The sequence below is a fragment of the Aplosporella prunicola genome (genome assembly GCF_010093885.1).
Source record: "Aplosporella prunicola CBS 121167 unplaced genomic scaffold K452scaffold_18, whole genome shotgun sequence".
Taxonomy (NCBI): domain Eukaryota; kingdom Fungi; phylum Ascomycota; class Dothideomycetes; order Botryosphaeriales; family Aplosporellaceae; genus Aplosporella; species Aplosporella prunicola.
The window spans coordinates 122,907-139,034 of record NW_022983546.1 but is presented as its reverse complement, the minus strand read 5'-3'; the positions used below and the strand labels follow the sequence as shown (position 1 = coordinate 139,034).

The window sequence follows — 16,128 nt, the reverse complement described above, 5'->3', positions numbered from 1 at the left end:
CTGGAAGGCAGTCGCCCATATAGTTAGCATTAAGATATTCATCTCTTGTCTTCGCAGTTTGCCTCAATGAGCACCGTTGGCGTCACTGTGAAACTGTCAGCTTGGTACTTGTTGGTCGCGGTGAAAATGCCTACCAGAGTTCCCAAAGCAGACCCAGCAAGTCAAGGACGAAATATTCCTCCCGAACAACGACTACCACAGGGTCATACTAGCTTCAATACCAGGAATCTTCGAGAAGTGAAAGCTGACGGCACTGGTAAAATTGAAGAGAAGCCATCAAATCTTCCAAATTTCTCATGGGTAGAGCTAGTTCTCGCTACCTCATTGAATAGGGTACAATCTGATAGGATTCCCTTACCACATCATTGCCTTTCTACCAAAGATTCTTGAGATCGCTTTCCAGCAACCGCACCAGCTCCTCAATCCAATCCTTGTCCTTGGGGTAAGCCTTAGCCATGCTATTGTACCATTTCTTGTCCAATCTGAGACAATTCACGCCACCTTGACGCCCATTGCTTGCCGAGGTCGCAATGGGGGCAGGACGAGTAGGACCTGCAGTACGAGCGGGGCCGACAGTGCGCGCAGGAGTTGCGGCGTGGTTGGGAGAAACGGTACGCGCAAAACCCGGGGCACGAGGAGCAACTGTACGCACTGAAGTCGCGGCCTGAGCGGGAGCAACGGTATGCACTGAAGCTCCAGTACCAGCTGCAGGAGTGTCTGCAGAAGTAGCGGTACTTGCAGAAGCCGCAGCTTTGTCGAGAGATTCAATGAGTTCAGACGCCGTCATACGAGGACGAATAGTGCGCACAAAAGGCTCAGTACGCGCAGATGCTGATGTGCCCGAGGAAGTGACAGTACCTGCAGAAGTCATAGTCTTTCCCGGGGCCGCAGTGACAGCAGAAGCCGTGGTACCTCCAGCCGTAGTACCTCTAGCCGTGACACTTCCAGCTGTACTCCCAGCGGTACCTCCAGCGGTACCTCCAACCGTACCTCCAGATGTCCGTGTAACTCTAGAAGCTTCAATGCCTCTTGAAGCTGCACTGCCTGTAGTAGTCACGGTACGCTTATGAGTCATAATACGTACGGAAGCCATAGTACGCACAGAAGCCGTAGCTCCAGGAGCCGAAGTACCTGCAGAAGCCGCAGAGGCTCCAGTAGCCGGCTTCTTCTGCTGCACCGCTCCAGAAACGGACTTCTGAAGGCGACCCTTGAGCAGTTGACGCTGACGTTGGGCCTCAGCAATTTTCCACTGGTTCGTGTCTGACAACTTCAAGAAGTTCTCATTGCATGCCTGCAACATTGCGCGCATCGAAGGGCTGAGCTTGTGGGTATAAGGACATTCTGGCCTGTGCCTGCAGCTACCTCCGAGGTGGAAGGCTCTGCAGAGTCCGCGAGGAACGGGTTTGCCATGGATCTCTCTCTCGCATTCCTGGGGAGCACCTTTAGGGCGGATTACCAAACTCTTGTCGCTGACGGCGTTGGCATCGTTGCTTGGCTGGGGTTTGGCTTGACAAACGAGGGCGTTTGGCATGACGGGAGCGTCTGGAATGGCGACGTCTGACGTAGAGACGTCCGGCATGGCGGCGTCTGTCTTGACGGGAGCTTTTACTGTCAAGGGAGCCTTTGCCAAGACGAGAGCGTTCGACATCGGAGCGTTCGGTACGGAGGGAGTGTTCATGTTCGGAGTACGACCACTTTGATCGATGCTGGGGTTGGCATGAGGCTCTGATCCTCCCCGAGTAACGGGAAGTGGCCGTCCGCGCGATTTCGACGAGCCCTCTGGCATGGCAGACATGCGCAACCGACTAGCTTTGCGTCTCGCATTGGAGTGGCCTCTGGAACCCGCCATGGTGTCCTTCGATGTCTGGGAAGAGACGGGTTGTCCGCGTTTCTGAAACCAAGCGACACGTTTGGCGTCAAAAGCCTTCCACAAGACACTGCCGCGCAAGAAAGGGCTCCTGGCAAGGCCGATGTCAGAGTCTGGGTTATCATCAGTCAGTGTCCGAGCCTAAAGGTGCGCCTCTATTCAAACTCACCGCGCTCAGGACCGCCATTACGAATCCAGCATTCGCGATAGTGCTTCCAGAAAGTGTCTTCGGCAGAGTCTGGAGCGAAGGGGCTGTCAGGCCAGATAGCTGGAGGCATACTGAATTGTTTCTTGTCTAAGGGATCCGTCAGTAGTATTGTGGTATATTCTCGAGTCGTGTCGGTCCGATGGATATTGGTGTGAAGAAGACTTAGAGCTCACCTTCACTCGGGAGCTGGTCGCCGCTGTCTGTACCGCTCATTTTCGTGGTTTGTTGTGCGTGGTGGGGTGCAACGAAGGCAAACGAAAATAATAAAGGCAGCTGCCCGGCGCACGGCCTTGTCGCCCGATCGGGCAAAGGCGGCTCCGTTGGTTTAACATCGGGCCCTCACAAACCGTCTCGGAATATGTACCTACCCGTAACACGTCCCCAGGGAATTGGATAGTCTTCCCTGCATTCGTGTTACTTCATTTTCAGCCATTTAGTGCCTTTTTTTGAAGACGCTTTGAAAATTATGGAACCCAAAGCCGAATTTCGAGAAACTACTGGTCACTTTGCTAACCAGACCATCCCAAAAGCTCACTGAGCCTGTAATCTCAGCCGTACAGTCTTATGGATCTGACCGGCCACCTCCCCGCACCCAGCAGAGAACCCAACCCGTCCACCCAAAGTCTAGCTACTGACTTCAGCAACATCAACCCTCCATCACCCCTAGCGGGAGATCGTCCGTCAGTACTACGTGAGGTTAGAGTTATTGCTCGGAGAGGGAGAGGGAGGTAAAGGGAGAGATATAAAGAGAGAGAGAGAGAGATGGAGAGAAAGAGCGCTGAGCGAACTAAATGGTCTACCGCACCCACAAATCCTGCAAACTCCCCAAGGCCAAACAAAAGTAATGTTAGCGTCAGAGCACTTCATCGAACTTAGAATGAGAAATATTTCGTATCGTCAGCTATCAGACCATGCCATCCGCTTTAAGCCCTGAACCATTCTATAGCAACCTTGATTGATAACTGCAGCATCTGCAGCAACCGAGCACCGATCCCAGCAACCGCAGCCTTAGCATAGTGCATACTCAAAGAACCTGCCAACATTAGCCATCGTCCACTTCCATCCACGTCCGTCCGTCATAAACTCACCTCAGCAATCGACTGCTTCTCAATAACACTCTTCTGCTTCTCATTGCGCGAGACGCGGTAGTAGTAATCGCTGTAGTCGCCACAATTCATATACCGCAGAAACTCCTCGTCGTGCGTAATGACAATCAGTTGGAAGTTGCGCTGCTGCCGACGGACACGGATAATCTCCGACAACGACTCGGCCAACGCCCGGATATTGTCACGGTCCAGATTCGTCGTAGGCTCATCCAGAGCTATCAACCCGCAGTTGACACCAAAACATTCGGCCAGCGCCAACCGAATGATGATGCAAGCCAAAACCTTTTGTCCTGCACTGCAACGACCTCGCATGTCCAGTTCGGCATCTTGCTTGACCATCACCACACGATAGTTGTAGTTGCGGTTCTTGTTCATAGTCTCGGCTTCGGAACGAATCAAAATCGTGTCGACATCAGTACCTTGATAAGTCTTCTTCCACAACTCCTCAATGATACTGTTAATCTCTTCCAGCTTGAGACTGTGATATTTGACAATGGCCTTGTCGAGCGCACCGCTATAGCGAGACAAATCCTCCAGGGCGGCCTTGGTGGTTTCGACCTTGACGTGTGATTCCTTGTACTTGTAATCAGCGTCCTTATAGTCAGTATCCCAATCCTTGATCAATTGCTGCAATTGATCGTCTTTGGATTTCAAGCTTCCGATGATGCTAGCTTGCTCAGCACTCAGTCTGTTCCGCTCGTTTTGCCATCGGCTACCTTCACGTTCATATCGTTCCTTGTCGGCTTCGGCATTGTGCGTTTCGAGCTCCTGCACCTCCGCCGTGACAATTTCAAGTTGAGCGACTTGAGCACGGAATCGGATGTTGTCAGTAATACTCCGTTTCGTGTCGGTGTGGTTGCGGAGTTGATCCTCAATCTTCTTGACGTCCACCGTGATTTGGCGCTGTTCGCCTTCCATGCTCTTACTACTCTCTTCCAAACTCTCAATCTCCCGTCTGGCTCTAGTGAGCTGCTGTGCGCCACCCCTGTCAATATATGCGCTAATGTCTTGATCTGCCATCTTCAGCTGATGGACGCTGTCTGACAACTTCGAAGCTTCCTTTTGAAGCTCCTTCTCTTTCTCCGAGCCACGCCGGCTAATTTCATCGTACTTGGCTTGAGCTTGCTCGACTTGCGGAGCCAAGTTTTGAATATCTTGGTCAGCCCTGCGCAGGGAATTGCGGTGGTCGGTGTTTTGTGTCCTGAGCTCTTGGATTTGGCTTTGCAGGTTGCTCTTCTCCCTCAGTTGATACTTCGCCGTACTGAGCTTTGACTTGATATCCCTCAGCTCCAACTCCAAGCTGTTAATCTGGTCCCTAATCCTCTCCCTCTCCAGGTTCAAGTTCGTCAAAGTCCCCTTGACGTTTCTCGACTGCTCATTGTTGTCCTTGAGAGAATCTTGAATCTTCTCGAGACCTCTAAACGATCCGGCTTGCTGTTGCTTGGCAGACAACTGTTTAATCTGATCCTCGAAACCACGAATTTCCATGTAGTATTTCACGATGCTTTGTGACGTCTTCGACATCGACTCAACATCCCTCTTCGACTCCAGACGTTCGTGGACCGCTTGATCCTGCTCTTCAAGACTACCGACAAGGTTCTCATGGCGAGATTCGAGAGTCTGAGATTCCTTCTCCAAAGCCGGAATGTCTTTTTGCATTAGCCGTGTCCAATTATCAAAGCTGGATTGCCTCTCCAGCAACTCTTTCAAGTCTTGTTGATACCCCTCGAGCTGTGTCTTTTCAATTTCCTTGGCGGCATTCGCGATCGCAGCCTCAATCTTCGCCTTGAACCTCGGCTTCTCTGCAGGCTTTATAGGACGAGCACAGAGGCGACAAGAATCCTTCTCTTGTAGAGTCGTCATGCACTGCTCGAAATACTCCTTCATCCGACCGAAGCTGGTAGAGTCAGACTGGGCAACATCCACCCATCCCTGAAACTTTTCAAGGACCTGAGGAAAATCTTCCGGTCCTTGGTTCTCCTCAAAAGCTTCGGCCTCCATGATATGATCGTGACAGCGTTGCAACTCATCACGCTTCCTCTTCAAATCCTCCTTAATGTTCGTGAGTTGATACTGCACCTGCTCGAGTTCGCGGTTGGTTCCATCTCGTTGAAGTTCAACTTCCCTCACGTCGCTGGATTTTTGCTCCAGTACTGTCTGAAAGTCGTGTTCAAGCGTCCGAGGTTCCCAAGATTGACCGACAATCTCCGAAAGTCGATCACCATGTGCACCCCTCATCGTCTCGAGGCGTCTCTTCCTATCCTTGAGCTCTTTCTGGACAAAATCGAGTTGTGCCGAATCACCCGCACGGCGAGTACCCTCAACCATTTCCGCGTCAAGTCTCTCCTTCATCTCCTCAATCTCATGTAACTGTTTGTTGGCATCACGGATTTTGCCATCTAAATCGCCGCTGGCAGCCTCACTTTTAACCTTCTGCAGCCGCTGCTCAACATCTTCAAAACTCGACTCCAACGCAGCTTTTCCCCCTTCATCAATGTCGATGCGGTCAAGATCAGCTTGGAAGTTAGAAGTCTTCCGATCGTTGCTCGATATCTGTAACTTCGAGTTCTCCTTACTCTGTGTGAGAGCGGACTTGCGTTCGTTCAGCTGGTTAAGAGCTCTCTGCGCTTTCTGCAACTCTTCTTGCGTTTCGCGGCGAGCACGCTCAAAAGCAGTCTGCTGATCTCTCGCCATCCTTCCAATCTTCTCCATGAAATCTCTCACGCGCTCATCCGTGACTTCAACATCAAATCCCCTAATGTTGTGACGACGAGCAGCTTCTTTGATCAGGTTCTCCCGGTTCTGGATTTGACGCTCATACTGATCTTTTTGAGCTTCAAATTTTCCCAATTCGCTCTGCTTGACTCCCAAAGCCCGTCGGTTCTGCTCCATATCCCGGGAAAGTTCAGTGTACCTCTTCTTATGTTTCTGCGCATCCTGCTCGTACAGCGCAACGCGTTCCTCATAACGATCAAGATGCTGCTGAAGTTCCTCGTCGGTATCGGTCATTTCCTTGATGTTCTGCCGCAAATCTGCAACACTCCTGGTAACTGCTTGAGCCTCGATTCGTTTCCCCTCGAGCTTGGCAACAATCTTCTCAAACTTGGCGGCATGATCCCAAGCTTCACGGGAATTTCTTGAAGCATTCTTGACCTTCTCATTCAGCTCTTCGGTTTGCTTCCGAAGGATTTCAATCTCATCATAAAGCTCCTTTGACCTTTTCGATGCTCGCTCGCCTTTGTCTTTGTCCTCTTTCGCATGCCCTTCGATAATCACGTACTTGGCAAGCTCATTTTTATGATGTTTGTAGAGTTGCTTCATGTGGTGAATGGCATGAGTGTACTTGAGGGCTTCGAAAATCGCATCAAACTTCTTCTTGAGTGTAACGGGCTCGCTCAAAGGCCACAGACTATCTTCCTGGTGGCAAAAGATGACAGAATCGAGAATGGCAGGCGAAATGCCCAGGTATTGTGGAAGTACTTGGTTAAGTTCGGCAACTTTGGAGGAAATGGATGTCCGCTCGCCATCTTTGATCATGAGCAGGCTGCCCTCAAGCGCTCTCATGGATCGGGTAAGCTTCGAGCCTTGCTTTTTAACAAGAAGTTGGAGGCTGCGGGTTGCCACCATCTTGGCACCCGAAGTAGATTTGAAGGAGATTTTGACCTGAGCCAAGACTTCCTTTTCATTGCAAAGCTGCGTCATGTCAGCCTTGATCTCTTATATTGAGTGAAGACATACACTGGGGTCATGGACGAATGATCTGCCTTTGTCGCTGCTGGCCGGTAATACGCCGATGGTGGCATATTTGAGAGCTTCGATGATTGACTGAATGGTAAGCGAGCTGTGCGATGTGCCTAGGACCCGGTAACTCACGGTCTTTCCCGAACCGTTCAAGCCGACGATCAAAGTCAGAGGGGAGTAAAACTGGATGGTCTCGCTCCGGGTGTTGTCAAAGGAGCGGACGCTGTGTTGTCAGTCAGGCACGCCAAAGGAGGAAGCGGCTCGACTTACCCCAGAATAGATAGTTTGTCGACGTACGCTGGTAGTCGTTAGCTTGGTGAACGGATTGCGCGTTCGAGACAGAGTAACTCACACCTGCATAATGTTAGCGGAGCGACGGGAAGCTGATCAAGAGACTCACATTGTTGCAGCAGTCGTCGTCAACAGAAATGTTGAGAGAAGCGTAGAGCAAGAAGCGTCGTGGTGTTTCGGCGCGGTTAGGCGCGATGCGCGGTGCTGGTTGGTGTCTAGCGCTAGGCACCCACCGCGCCAACGTCGCGCAATCACGTGGGGAGAATCCCTTAATTCCGTCCCGCTCCCGTGGGCAAGCGGAGTCAAATTACGGTGGAGGCGAAAGTCAGTGGAGAGCAGCCCAACCACCCGGTACAAACTACTCCAACGCCGTGAACACTGAACGACTCAAGTGCAGGGACACAGGGACTCGGATCGCTCTGCTTGGGCACGTTTCTGCCCAGAGGATGAACTAGCGGGTTGCCCCACGATCGTATCGAGTGAATCGCAGCTAGCTAGACGTTATTCGTCAGTGGCGTCCATCGAGTGTGTCAGGGTTCGCTGTCTGCAAAACTCGGCTCCGCGCCCTGCCAGAGCCAGACCAGGCCAGTGTCAGTGTCAGTCGCTCGCTTTCTTTCTCTCCTCCCGATGCCCATCGCAGCCCGGCCTATAACTCCCAGTCCCGAGTGCATGCACCATGTACCAGAATGGCGGCGCTATGCCGGAGGTGAGTTGCTGGCATCCCAGTCGGTCGTCCGTCGCTGACATGATGCACCCAAGGTTGACGGTATGATCGGAATGCCCATGAATCTCTCCATGGACCAGACGGGTGATCTGATGACGGGCCTCGACATCGACATGCTGCCGGGGGATCTCGATCTCTCACTAAACAATGCCGAAGCCGACGTTCAGACGCAATCGTTGTACAATACCCCGATCGCCGCCCAGCCGCAGCGAACACCCTCGACCCCGGCCGATGCGCCCGACGCCTACGCTCTCACCACCAACGTCCAGAACAACTTTCCCATGTCGGGCGTCGGCGCCGGTCCCCTGCCCACCGGCTTCGGCATGCAAAACACAAACACCTCGGGAAGCACCCTGACCGAGTTCACCAAGCGCCGCAACTGGTCGCAGCGCATCATCGAGGAGCTTCGCGATTTTCTCCACATCCTCACCCCAGACGGCCGGATACTGTACGTGTCGCCGTCGTGCAAGGCCCTCACCGGCTGGGAGCAGTCGCAGCTTGTCGGCCGGACCGTCGTCGAGTTCATCCACAGCGACGACTCGGGCATCTTCATCCGCGAGTTCAACGAGTCCGTTGCGTCGCACAACCCCCTCCGCTTCTTCTATCGTTTCCGCAAAGCGGATGGCACCTACATCATCTTTGAGTCGCACGGCCACCCTCACTACGACCAGCCGAACCCGGCATTTGGGGGAAATGACACGGCATTCATGATTTGCCGCGGCTTCTTCCTCATGGCTCGACCGTATCCGATTAAGAACACGTCGTTGCTCGATTCTTTCCTGGAGCACAAGATTGAAAATGAGCGATTAACGAGAAGGATTGCAGAGCTCAAAAAAGAGGAGACGGAAGAGCAGGAGGCGCAAGACAGACAATGGGCCAAAAAGACCGATGGACAGGGCAGCGTTACCCCGTCAGACTCCCAAATGGGTGGGACGTCTCCTGCGCCAGCGAGCGCTTATAGTGGCATGCCACCCCCGGCTCGGCCAAGTCTATCGAATATAGCACTGACTCGGCAAAATCTGGATGAAGCGTTAGCGGCATCCAGGCCTGACAGTATCACTGACAAAATGGCGCGTTACGAAGGTGCCACGCATATCGACACGATTGAGATGCTCACTGGCTTGCGTTACCGCGACGGTGAACGATCTCAGGGCATCAGTACCGGAGACACGAGCCCTGCCCTGATCAGAGGAGATGCCGGTATCGCAATTGTAGTCGACAAGGACAACCGAGGCCATGCGGACAAGAAGAAGAAGCTCAAGATTGCGGATGAATATGTATGCACGGACTGCGGGACCCTGGATTCCCCAGAGTGGAGAAAGGGTCCAAACGGGCCTAAAACGCTGTGCAATGCATGTGGATGTAAGTTGCAGCCATCCTTCCCACGAATGAAACTAACATCCGCAGTACGATGGGCCAAGAAAGAGAAAAAGCGGCAAAGCATGAGCGGCCCCAGCGGTCAACAATCAGCTCCCCCTCCGCCCTCCTTGCAGATGCAGACGAGCAGTGGCAGCGGCTAGACCGCCTCATTTGATGAACAACTTTGATTTTAAGCAACAAATACCCCTCCGCGCATCTTCTATTAGGGAGAACTGCCGCCCGCCCGCGAGCCCGCCCGGGCCGCATCGAGTCGGCAGAAACGGATGTAAAAATTCACAAAAAGCCTCCGTCGTGGTTGAGCAGTGATGATTTGGTCGGAAGAAGTCTGTTCTAAAATATGCGGCGATCTTGAAGATTTTGCCTGAGAATTTCTGCCCGGCTGGTGGGGATGAGAGATGAAGGTTTACGGATAATGACAATTGTATATACTGACGGAGCTTGGATGGATCTACATTCAGCGTTTTAAGCCAAGCTTTGAGGATTATATCGAATACAATATTTAATTCTTGTGTACGTTCTTGGGGTTGGAGCATGAACAGTTCCATTGAAAAGAGGATGAGCATCGATTTACTTTGTGTATCCTTCAATTCTCGTTTTGTAATATGGACGCGCAGACACATCCCATACTTGTACCGTTAAACCGTTTGCGCCGTCTATGCTTCCCAGTTGCTGATGTCTGGGTGTCTGTACTGCAATACCGTATACGCCGTCCTGAAGCCTTCAATGCCCAAGCCACAAGAGTGGGACCCAGGGACATCCGTCTGCGCCGTATCCATGCACGAAGCATACGTTCCAGCAGAAAATGCTTCGCAGCAACACAAGCTTCCCAGAGCGACCTCGCCATCACGAGCCTCGCCACAATCCAGCCAGTCAATCCCTCGCCACCAACTCAACCCGTCACAAACTCCTTCTTCCGCTCCATCGTCCCCTCAATAAACCCTCTCAACGCCTTCCACCGATCCCCAGTCGTCGCCGCCACAGGCGCCTGCGCCTGCGCCTGCATCTGCTCGCCCTGCGGCTGTCCCGCACTCATAAGCGCCAAGTTGCGACCAAAGCGCTCGCGCTCCACACGCTCAAGCTTCTCCTTCCTCTTCAACGCACCAGGCCTACTTTTCAAGCTGCGCTGGCGAATCACAGCCTGCCCGACCTCAACAGCACCATCCTCGTCGCCATCGCCGAACCCAGCGTCCGCGGCATCGGGTAGCGCGTCTGCGAGCGACGACAGCGTCGTCACGAGTTGCTTGTTCGGGCGGCGCCGCTTTTTAGAGCCGGAGCCTGGCGCCGATTTCTGCACTTTGCTGAGCAGCAGCGAGTGCTTCATGTCGCGCTTGTCTTTTTTTGTCGCGTGGAAGTTCGTGAACGGCGTGTCGAGGACTGGGCCTGAGGGGGTTGGGGCGCTGGTGCTGGGGGTGGGTTTGCTGCCGCTGCTGGCTTTGGCGCGCAGGGATTTGCGCTTGCCTTGTGTGGGTGCCTGGCGGGTATTAGTTGGAGTGAGAGGAGGAGGAAGGGAGGGACGGAAGTACCATGGTGGTGGTTGTGAGGGCGCGTGGTGTCGTGGGTGTTGGTGGTTGTCGGGTTCGAAATCTTTTGGTAGGTTGCTGGAAATCTGGGGTAGGGCGCGCTAGCGTCGCATCGTGGGAGACGTGCGACGCGACTTTGGATTTTCTCCAACAATTTGATGGGTTCGTTACTGGTGGATTCCTCACTTTGGTATTTTGAGAACCTTTCACCGCGCTGTTACTATGGCTAGAATTTAGTATCTCGATTTGGATAATTTGAGCAATGATAGATCGTGAGAGCATCATTTTGTACGCTACCGACGGAAGTCTTTGAGTAAACTAGAGACTAGTGAACAGAAAAACCCCTCCAGAGTGGACCAGAACGTATTCGCCTGTCTACATTATGCAAGTGTGTAGTGAGCCTTATATTGCGCGGCGGAACTTATGGTAAATGGTGCATCACTTCCGTCACTCGCCGCTTACCCGGATCCGTTCACACGCAGAGTCGGACCAACCATCCTATTCAGGGCTACACGGCTCCAATCAGTCCTCAACTGCTGGATTTCTTCCATAAATCGTTCTGAGGTTACTCTTCCTGTCTTAAGGCCAGTCTCCCTAATTCCACGCTCAGTGCAGCCGACAGCGGCCAGCCTTGTAGGCTTATTGCAGCCATTCTCAGTGTAGGTGAAAAGCTGCTTCATGCTCAGACTCCGAAGTGTGATCTTCCTTGACGACGGTAAGATTTGTTTTATCAGGGAGGTGATGTTTAATTTTCCATCAGTGTAAGTCCAGTTTTCAGATAAGCTGTCCCAGTTCAGACGCGCTCTTCCTTTGCGTTGCTGAAGACCCCTAGGCTTTTGGCTGAGAGTGCTATGAAGATACAAAACTACATGTTTCTCGGATGCTCAACATGTAACATTTTCAAGGACGGGTCTATCCAAAAGTATCCTGCTGAGAGAGTAAATTCCGGGTAAGACACCGGTGGAATGGTGGAGCCAGCTACCTGGGCCGCTTCAAAAAACAAACCCTTGATCAGGTATCATTCCGCGTACCTATTAAGAGTCAATTCATCTTACATGCCTGGAAGAATATCTTGGGTGGCGGCCTGGTGGTCCTATAATGCACCGGAAGTCAGCCAACTTCAACAGCAAACAGACTGTCACTTCATAATCTAAATTGTCTTATTCATTTAGCACATACGACCACAGGTCATAGAATACTGGGCATCCCGTCCGCTCTGCCATACATAAGCTATGAACCGGCTGATTAGTAGTTAGGTGGGTGACCACTAGCGAATCCCAGCTGTTGTATGTTTTAATTTTTGCTTCATCGGACTGAATATATCATTTTGCACATGTGATATTATGCGCCTCGACGTGACGGCTACTAAAACTCTGTTAATGGATTTCCAACTTTTGCTCACTTATCTTTCTCGGAGCTCGCAATGGGCTAACTGTCCCTTCAACACCAAACCCGATATGACTCTCATCGAAACCGTCATGGGAATAACTCCGCTTCTGAACAATACCAAATCGAAGCTTCGTCTGCGCTATATCTTCTGCTAAAGGCTGGCAGCCGAGTGTGCGGTCACCGACCACTTCTCTGATCTGTAAACGTCAGCATCAGCTCGAATGCAGGTGTCCTTCACACTTACATCAGGATTCTGCGTGGTGCAGATGATGGTCGAGACCATTGAGTTGTAGCTTATGCCGTTCGACCTGAAGGCGTATGCGCCCATAGAGATTGTGAGCAAGGTGCAGATTGTAGCGGCACCGTAGGCGATCAAGAGGTTCTTTTGTTCATAGGTGTAGACCGTCACCCGTTCTTCACGACTAACAGGCCGTTCGATCGTTGTGCTGTGATAGATTAGCCACGTCCGTACAATGCCTCATGGTGAAATACCTAAAATAGTCGCTGGTCATTAGGTTCAGCGTAACGTTTTGAGCGTATTCCTCAATCATAATTTTCAAAGGTTTGTGGGTCTCTTTCAAGGTGTTATTAACCCCCGAATCGGTGTTCTGGAACATTGCAACGTATTCATCAGATCCTGTAAGGACAGTTTCTCCGATTGTTGTTGTCCGCTGCGTATCATTGGTGTTGTACTCTGTAACAGCCACTATATGTCCCAGTAGAGGTTTCGTTATTCCGGTGAAGAATGACGTGTAGAGGGCTTGGGTTAAGTTGGTGGGTGACTTCCTTCTTTCCTCAACCCAAGATTTGTCGTTAGGATTAAGAGTCCATGAAGTAAGCGTATTGAGAACGGTGTTGAGTAATTTGATCTCTGTCGGCTTGACGGTTTGAATATTGTCTCTGGTGGTAACGTTGACCTTCCAAGTGGCATTCCATAGCTGGCAAGTGATAGACGATGGCCTGACATCATTCGTGACCGGGTCGTGGTCTTCAATAATGACCCTAAGCTCATTCTTCTCTGTTTTATATGTGGTTTCGTCCAAGCTCGATACCGTCTCCTGTACAGGGTCTGCAGCGCTTTCGAACGGAATTAGGGCGAAGTATTTTATACTTTCCGAATTGTACAGCATTTTCAGAGGATAGTATTGGTAGCCACGGTAATTGATGAGCTGCTCGAAATCGATCCCGGAGATGTTAAAAGGATAAGGGTTTTCTTGCTTAGAGCCGCCTATCGTATGGTTCATTGAGATAACGGCGGAAATTGTCGTGTTGCGTGCAACCTCCGGGGAAGACTCCTCACATTCAACCTTTGGGGCGATAAATTCCACGGAGTAGCTTGAGTTTCCTTCTTTGAATGGTGATGGAATGTTGAAGACTTGTCCGGTTGTAGCCGTTGATTGAATTAATTCCGCGAGTTGAGGTGAATTATCATTCAGCGCAACCAAGACAATTCCCATCAAAGAAATGTCCAAAGATACCCATTTTGACAATGCTGTTTTTGAGTCATCCTGTAAAGTGGCAGACAATGGATTCAAAAGAATGTTCTGTGGCATTAAAGGGACTCGAACGTTTGCGAGGGAAATGCTTTGGTGAGAGCCGGCTTTTACAGACAATGTGGCAGGAGTTACAAGTGCAATCAGTGGTATACACCTGGTCGAGTCAGTATTTGCCATACCCTTAGGTAGTTGGAGCCAAACCATATAACAACTGCAAGCAACGCCCCAACTCTTATTTTTAGAAGCATTTCGAGGTTTAAAAATGAGAGCAGTGTCTCATTCAACGAAAAGGCAGCGTCAATGCCTCGGATGCTAATGTATTCCCGTCGTACGGTTCTCCATAACCATTGGGTGAATGCAATCTGTGCCGCACTGCAGAAGCAAACCTTTGCGAGGAAAGCAAAGACGTTTCCGAATCTAACAAGTCAGCTATAACTATCAAAATAGAACCGGAGCAGCTTACCGAAGCGCCCATTGTTGCCTATTAGTGCTCAGAACAATCTGGCCATCCAGCCATGTATAATAAAAGTGATGGCCGAGAGAGAATGCGATCCCAAGGAGAAACGTGACCATCATCATGATCGGAGCCAGCAGATGGAGATTCCATAACGAAGACTTGAGACATGTACCGGTGGTTTCAATCTCGCTTTTGGTCATGGGATTTTTGTGAATGAGTGGGGCACCACTGGGAGACACGTGCTCTGCTGGACTGGGCGGTCGTCCATCATTCGAAAATAGTGAACGAGAATGGTTTGTCGTTTGCGGAGGTTCTAATTCGGAGTCAGACCGCGATCGAGTGCTTCCATCGTATGGGTGCGGCGCAGCCTCTCCGGTTGTTAGAGGCATAGTAAGCAGGAGGAAAATTTGCTTGCGAATGCTGCATCAATCACTGCGAAATGAAGCTTCAAGTAGTCAGTCTGACGCCAGCTCGGTGAGCATAGGGATAGGTCCACCAGTCAGCTCATAAGCTGCAGATGGGGGCCGATATAATTGCTTTTACAATGGAGCTTTACCCTTTCTTAGCAGTACGACCGCAGTACGGATATACACACGTAGATAGGTAAGATGTCTCCACAAGGCCATAAGGCCGCCATAGGTATCGGCAAATCGGGCCCGGATCCGGACCAGTCGGTCTCCGCCCCCGTCACCGCTCACAATTCCACCGGCAAAACCCCACAACACAACGCGCTCGTCATCGCGGCGGCACAAAACCAACCTACACACCTCACAATGGTCAAGCCGCTCACATTCAAAGGCGACAAAAAGCCCAAAAAGCGCAAGCGCGCCGCGGCCACTGAAGACGATGCGGGCGACGCCTCTGGCCCGCCCGCCAAAGCTCCCACCACCGCATCTGACGCGCCCGCTTCCGAGGACGACGACTCATGGGTGACGGCCGAGGCTGTGACCGACATTGCCGGGCCGGTGACGATCATATTGCCGACAGAGGACGTGTCCAGCCTGGGGAGCGACGCGAACGGCGTCGTGTTCGTGAGCAAGATGGAGAACCTGGTGGACGGGGACCCGCTGACCGCGGAGCCGCATGACGTGCGGCAGGTGTGGGTTGCGAACCGTGTAGCGGGAACGGAGGGGTTCAGCTTCAAGGGACATCACGGGAAGTACGTTGATCTGTCTCACGTTCTCCACCATTGAAGATGCAATACTAATTCCGTAGGTACCTCGGTTGCGACAAATTCGGCATCCTACAAGCAACGCGCGAAGCCATCTCCCCCGAAGAGTCCTTCACCTGCATCCCCGTGGCCGACAGCCCCGGCACCTTTGCCATCCAAACCCAACGCGACAAGTTCGTCACCGTCGACGAGAGCAAGAGCGGCGCACCCGCCGTGCGCGGTGACGCCGAGAACATTGATTTCTGCTCGACGCTGCGCATCCGCATGCAGGCGCGCTTCAAGCCACGGCTGAAAGCTTCCAAAGAGCAAAAGGCTCTCGAAAAGATCTCGCGCAAGGAGCTGGAGGAAATGGTTGGCCGGAGGCTGGAGGATGACGAGGTCAAGAAGTTGAAAAAGGCGAGACGGGAGGGCAATTTTCATGAGATCATGTTGGATGTCAAGGTCAAAGGGAAGCATGACAAGTTTGCGTGATGTAGATTTAGCGGTCTGGTTGAATGCAAGAGCAGGTTCTCCAGCATACATACCACAGCTCACTTTCCACCTCCATGCAACGTCTACGAAATGGTAACGCTCAATCAAATCTGCTTCTAGGACTCAATTCATCTCACCTCTATTCTAGCCCATCTACAAGCCAAAACACTCCAATCCAGCCCAACCCAGCCCAGTCCAGCCTATTACCGCCTCCCTGTATCAAACGCCTCGCAGGCAAAAGCCGCGCTCAGACCGCAGCAAACGGAACCAAAAAATGCCATCACCGGCAACAAAAGTCAAGAGCCAA

The 16,128-nt window shown here is 51.8% G+C and overlaps 5 protein-coding genes across 5 annotated transcripts; 2 read left to right on the top strand and 3 right to left on the bottom strand.

Annotated features, from left to right (window-relative positions):
- Positions 1-373: 373 nt before the first annotated feature.
- K452DRAFT_310220 (uncharacterized protein) lies at positions 374-2,288 on the bottom strand (the record flags this gene model as incomplete). Its single annotated transcript, XM_033543314.1, has 3 exons — positions 374-1,980; positions 2,037-2,162; positions 2,249-2,288. 3 exons carry the CDS (start codon positions 2,286-2,288, stop codon positions 374-376), a joined length of 1,773 nt encoding a protein of 590 aa, XP_033395551.1.
- A 5,509-nt stretch (positions 2,289-7,797) lies between these two features.
- Positions 7,798-9,878, top strand: K452DRAFT_274311 (uncharacterized protein). The gene is made up of 3 exons (XM_033539187.1): positions 7,798-7,919; positions 7,973-9,299; positions 9,345-9,878. Exons 1-3 carry the CDS (start codon positions 7,890-7,892, stop codon positions 9,455-9,457), a joined length of 1,470 nt encoding a protein of 489 aa, XP_033395550.1. The 5' UTR covers positions 7,798-7,889; the 3' UTR covers positions 9,458-9,878.
- Positions 9,879-9,968: 90 nt separating this feature from the next.
- Positions 9,969-11,122, bottom strand: K452DRAFT_360080 (uncharacterized protein; the record flags this gene model as incomplete). The annotated part of the gene is made up of 2 exons (XM_033546321.1): positions 9,969-10,788; positions 10,841-11,122. 2 exons carry the CDS (start codon positions 11,120-11,122, stop codon positions 10,207-10,209), a joined length of 864 nt encoding a protein of 287 aa, XP_033395549.1. The 3' UTR covers positions 9,969-10,206.
- A 1,027-nt stretch (positions 11,123-12,149) lies between these two features.
- K452DRAFT_274310 (uncharacterized protein) lies at positions 12,150-14,710 on the bottom strand. Its single transcript, XM_033539186.1, has 5 exons — positions 14,186-14,710; positions 13,924-14,139; positions 12,719-13,876; positions 12,471-12,672; positions 12,150-12,423 (listed from the first exon to the last, which is right to left on the bottom strand). The coding sequence occupies exons 1-5, from the start codon at positions 14,566-14,568 to the stop codon at positions 12,214-12,216; spliced, it is 2,169 nt and encodes a 722-aa protein (XP_033395548.1). The 5' UTR covers positions 14,569-14,710; the 3' UTR covers positions 12,150-12,213.
- A 242-nt stretch (positions 14,711-14,952) lies between these two features.
- Positions 14,953-15,821, top strand: K452DRAFT_231200 (uncharacterized protein; the record flags this gene model as incomplete). Its single annotated transcript, XM_033537151.1, has 2 exons — positions 14,953-15,338; positions 15,395-15,821. 2 exons carry the CDS (start codon positions 14,953-14,955, stop codon positions 15,819-15,821), a joined length of 813 nt encoding a protein of 270 aa, XP_033395547.1.
- Positions 15,822-16,128: the final 307 nt, after the last annotated feature.